Here is a 4,825-nt window from a genome sequence, read left to right as displayed (position 1 = left end):
AGATGCTACGAAAATCTCAAAGGAATGATTAGGGAATGATTTGGGTATGATTAGGGTAACGTAGAATTGATAACGCTGTGAAAAGTGATATTAGAAACTGCTCTGATACCACTTTGTAACACCCCCTCATACCAAGGTGCCTTACCAGGACCACCCTACCATGAGAATGCGTTACCATCTCGGTTGCCCGAGGTTAGTACATATCAAAAGCGTCTGAACTGAGCACATTTATTAAAGTAGTGTAATTAACAAAGTTTACAACATCCAAAACCAAATACCGTCTAATGAAATACAACTTCGAAGTCTTAATAATAAAAGAAACTCGCTAAGACTCCGACGGTGATGCTATGACTCATGGTGGCAAATCTCCCAAGATAATCCCCAAGCTCTCACTAGCAAAACCTGTCAAGCCTGCTCACCATCCCCGAATGGATCACCGCAGATTCCACAAACAACAACGGGGTCGATGATTATGCAACAAACAAGACAAACAAATGCAATACTCGTCGATCATCATCACTCCCAATCACCCACGCTCACATAGTATCCGACTACACACTAAAGTGTGTAGCCCTGCCAGATTACCCATCGCAACAGGTAATCCTCGCCGCCAGTGGGTGACCGCAGCCGATCCCACCTAGTCCAGCTCCTCACGAGCGACAACTATCCCTGTCCCTTAATGTGCACATCCCCTCCCGTGGCGGGTTCCACGGAGGGCGAACTAGGGTGTGAAGCCACTCCCGCAAGTGACTCCACCATAATCACAATCACATGACATTACTGTCATCTCAATCCCCTCACACCAACACTGTCACAACAATCTCCATATTACAATGATCAACAGACAACGATAAATACAACAACATGTCATGTAAAGCACAGTAAACTGAGTAGGGAAACCCTACCTTAGCAATCACAAAGAGAAGCAACACGGACAATAAAAAAGGCTCCTCTACGAAGTCTTCTCCTATACAATGATCATACAACACAATTACACTTTGTACAATTCCCAACATCCCCTTCCATATAAATGTATAGCAACCCGAAACGATGCAATAATTACAAAGATGTACTTACCAACAGTGCAACAAGAACTTATACGCAAGAATCACCGCAATTATCCACACAAAGATGCTACGAAAATCTCAAAGGAATGATTAGGGAATGATTTGGGTATGATTAGGGTAACGTAGAATTGATAACGCTGTGAAAAGTGATATTAGAAACTGACGCGGAAATATAAAATACCCTAATCACTCCTTAATCAAACCGTCGAAATATAACTTCGCCAAACCGGACACTCGGTCGAGTGCAACAACACTCGGCCGAGTGTCCAATACTCGGTCGAGTATTCACTATACTCGGCCGAGTATTCCTCGGCAGAACCGAAATAACACACACTAAGAGCACTACTCGGCCGAGTAGGCTCTACTCGGTCGAGTAGGCTCCAAAGAAGATCCGTAGTGTTACAATTTTGATAAGTTGTATCCTTCATTTGCCAAAGACCCTAGAAATGTAAGACTAGGCTTAGCAAGTGATGGGTTTAACCCTTTCGGCGGCCTTAGAAGTGACTACAGTATATGGCCAGTCGTAATTGTTATATATAACCTCCCGCCATGGATGTGCATGAAACAACCTTATTCAATTCTGTCTTTGTTAATCCCTGGGAAGAGTGGCCCCGACAATAATATCGATGTATACTTGCAGCCTTTAGTTGAAGAATTAAAGCAACTATGGGATGTTGGATCTATAACTTTTGATGCTTCTACTCGTGAATATTTCAATATGCATGCTGCACTTATGTGGACTATCAATGACTTTCCTGCTTACGCAAACTTGTCTAGATGGTCTACAAAAGGTTATAAGGCATGTCCTTGTTGTATGAATGACACAAACTCGATGCGATTGCCTAATTGTTCAAAGATATGTTACATGGATCATCGTTGTTTTCTATCTAGTGATCATAAATGGAGGGATAGTAAAACTTTTAATGGCAAACCGGAGAGAAGAGACCCTCCAGCACCACTATCAGGTCATGATATTCTATCTCATCTTCACGATTTTAAAGACAGGAAGTTTGGAAAAACTGTTACTCACCCAAAGAGAGGTGATAATTGGAAAAAGAAGAGCATATTTTTTGACTTGCCATACTGGAGTAGCTTATTGCTTCGCCACAATCTGGATGTTATGCATATTGAAAAAAATGTGTGTGACAATATTCTTGGCACGTTACTTGACATTGAAGGAAAAATCAAAGATAGCATAAAAGCAAGACATGATTTGAAATTGTTGAAGATTATGAAACATCTAGCTCCTAAGCTTATAAATGGGAAATGGCATATCCCACCAGCGCCTTATACCTTATCTAAAAGTCAGAAGGATAAGGTGTTTAAATTTTTGAAAGGCTTAAAAGTTCCAGATGGGTACTCTTCTAACATCTCCAAATGCATAAATTTAGACAAACGTAAGATATTGGGGCTCAAATCTCACGATTGTCATGTAATTTTGGAGCAGTTATTGCCATTTTCTATCCGTGGAGTGTCACAACCTAAAGTATATGAGGTGATTGCTAAAATTAGCATATTTTTTAAGGAGTTATGTTCAAGAACATTAAATCTAGAGGTCTTAGATCGCATTCAAGATAGTATCATTCTTACATTGTGTGAGATGGAAAAAATATTTCTTCCTTCTTTTTTTGACATTATGGTGCATCTATGTGTTCACCTTCCTGCGGAAGCAAAAATCGCTGGACCTGTGCAATATCGTTGGATGTATCCAGTAGAGAGGTACAATATAGTGCTTTACAACACTACTAAATTAATTTTAATATAATAACTAGCTATAGACTAACATGCTTACTAACATTGTATAGGCTTCTACGCAAGTTTAAGTGCTATGTACGTAATAGGAATAGACCAGAAGGTTCGATTGCAGAAGGATATATTATTGAAGAATGCATGAATTTTTGTTCGAAGTACCTGAGTGAAATTGAGACAAAATTTAACCAGTACGAAAGAAATGCAGATAAGCAAATTGAAGGTTATAAGGGTCTAGCAATATTCAAACCTTTAGGCTCGCCTTTAGGAAAACCATAAACACGGTTGCTTACTGATATTGAAGTAACACAAGCTCATGAATATGTGCTTAGGAATTGTGAGGAAGCTGAAACATATATAAGGTACTCAGTGGTCATTTAACAATTTTAGCTCATTTTAGAATTATATCAACTATCTATATTATTATTTTTAATTTTCATTCTTTAACTAGTGAATACACAGAAGGCTTGTTTGACGATTGTCTATCTAAGTGGTTCCAAGATCGGGTAAGTTTTTTTTTTTTTAGAAAACTTCATATAATAGTATTAATTTAATTATATTTTTTTTAAACACTTAAAAGATATATTTTTAATAAACCATTTATTGTAACTAGATTTCATGCTTATTCGAGGAAGGAGATGGTCAAGTGCTTCAAGATTTAAAAACTTTGTCGTTAGGTCCTTTCAAAGGTGTTCAGTATTTCAGCGGTTTTTTAGCAAATGGTTTTAGATTTCATACAAGAGATGTTGAAACAAAGAGGAGAAATCAAAATAGTGGAGTAATGGTAAAGGGGGTTGGACATGATTATTATGGAGTTCTGACAGATATAATTTGTCTACGATATTTGGATGGAAATCGTGTTGTATTGTTTCGCTGTGATTGGTGGGATGTTCATAGTCCGGGCAGAGGTGTCAAGGTTGACAAATTTGGTTTTGTTAGCGTTAATTCTAAAAAGAGGTTACATACAACAGAGCCTTTCGTTCTTATGTCCCAAGCTGAACAAGTTTTTTATGTTAAAGATGGGATTGACCCAAATTGGCTTATGGTTGTCAAGACTCATCCAAGACACCATTATGATATTCTAGAAAAAGAGCAATGTGAAAATGATGGGGATGCTTTGCAACAAAGTCATCCAGGATCCACATATGATGAGTTTTTAGCTACACTAAGTGTTGATTATATTGATACAACATCAGAACTTATAAGAGATGACATGGAAGATACTGTTGTTGATTCAACGAACCAAAATCAACCCAAGGAACTAAATGTCATAGGAACTGAAAACGATAACATTGATGAAAGCTCTGATGACGATGAAGATTTTAGTGATAATGATCGTGATGAAGAGGTCGACGAAGATATTGATATAGCTTGATATTTATATGCTTAATTTGAGACATTTATTGTAACACCCCCATTTATTTAAGGGCCTGAACTAGGACTCCTCAGATAAATGCCAGTGTTACCATCTCGGTTTCCCGAGGTAGTGGATAACAAATTAAACTCCAAGGCAATTTATATAATATTTTAACTTAATTATTACAAATTCTCTTTTCAAATTAAATTACAAGAACTGACATAAATAAAAGTGAAGTCTTCTAGATGATGATCTAGTACTAAGTCGTTGATCCAATGTCTCACGCCCATCCAGCTCCCGTCCTATCTCTTAAACCTGTCAAGTCTGCTCCCCATAAAACGGTTCATCACAGGTGTTCACGAATACACAGGGTCAACCACGAGGTTGAGTAGGGAAAACAATAAAACAATAAAATATGATATGCATGATACTCCGTCACCTCCATCTCCATCTCAACTCATCACACACATCTCATACCCCGAACGCCCAAACCATACCGATCCCCTGTAGACTATAAATATCGACCGAAGTCGATCTGCCACCAATAATGAGGACACCGGGGCAAGTCCTCGCAGAACCCGCCTTTGGGCCTTATCACAACATCACATCGTATCTCAACGTCGTCACCACCACATCCTCCTCCAACTCCAAT

The 4,825-nt window shown here is 38.5% G+C and overlaps 1 protein-coding gene across 1 annotated transcript; it reads left to right on the top strand.

Annotated features, from left to right (window-relative positions):
• The first annotated feature begins 1,626 nt into the window (after positions 1–1,626).
• On the top strand, positions 1,627–4,191 carry LOC141602161 (uncharacterized). Its single transcript, XM_074422468.1, has 5 exons — positions 1,627–2,786; positions 2,873–3,039; positions 3,121–3,178; positions 3,268–3,322; positions 3,430–4,191. The coding sequence occupies exons 1-5, from the start codon at positions 1,627–1,629 to the stop codon at positions 4,189–4,191; spliced, it is 2,202 nt and encodes a 733-aa protein (XP_074278569.1).
• The last annotated feature ends 634 nt before the right edge of the window (positions 4,192–4,825 follow it).

The sequence above is a fragment of the Silene latifolia genome, chromosome 9 (genome assembly GCF_048544455.1).
Source record: "Silene latifolia isolate original U9 population chromosome 9, ASM4854445v1, whole genome shotgun sequence".
Taxonomy (NCBI): domain Eukaryota; kingdom Viridiplantae; phylum Streptophyta; class Magnoliopsida; order Caryophyllales; family Caryophyllaceae; genus Silene; species Silene latifolia.
Note: the sequence above shows the minus strand (reverse complement) of the source record. Positions and strands in the feature narration are given on the sequence as shown.

Excerpts from the sequence above, each read along its gene's own strand:
- LOC141602161 (XM_074422468.1), top strand. The coding sequence starts at position 1,627 with ATGAAACAACCTTATTCAATTCTGTCTTTGTTAATCCCTGGGAAGAGT. Across the intron at positions 2,787-2,872 it reads TGGATGTATCCAGTAGAGAG|GCTTCTACGCAAGTTTAAGT; the intron begins GTACAATATAGT and ends AACATTGTATAG. Across the intron at positions 3,179-3,267 it reads GAAGCTGAAACATATATAAG|TGAATACACAGAAGGCTTGT; the intron begins GTACTCAGTGGT and ends TTCTTTAACTAG.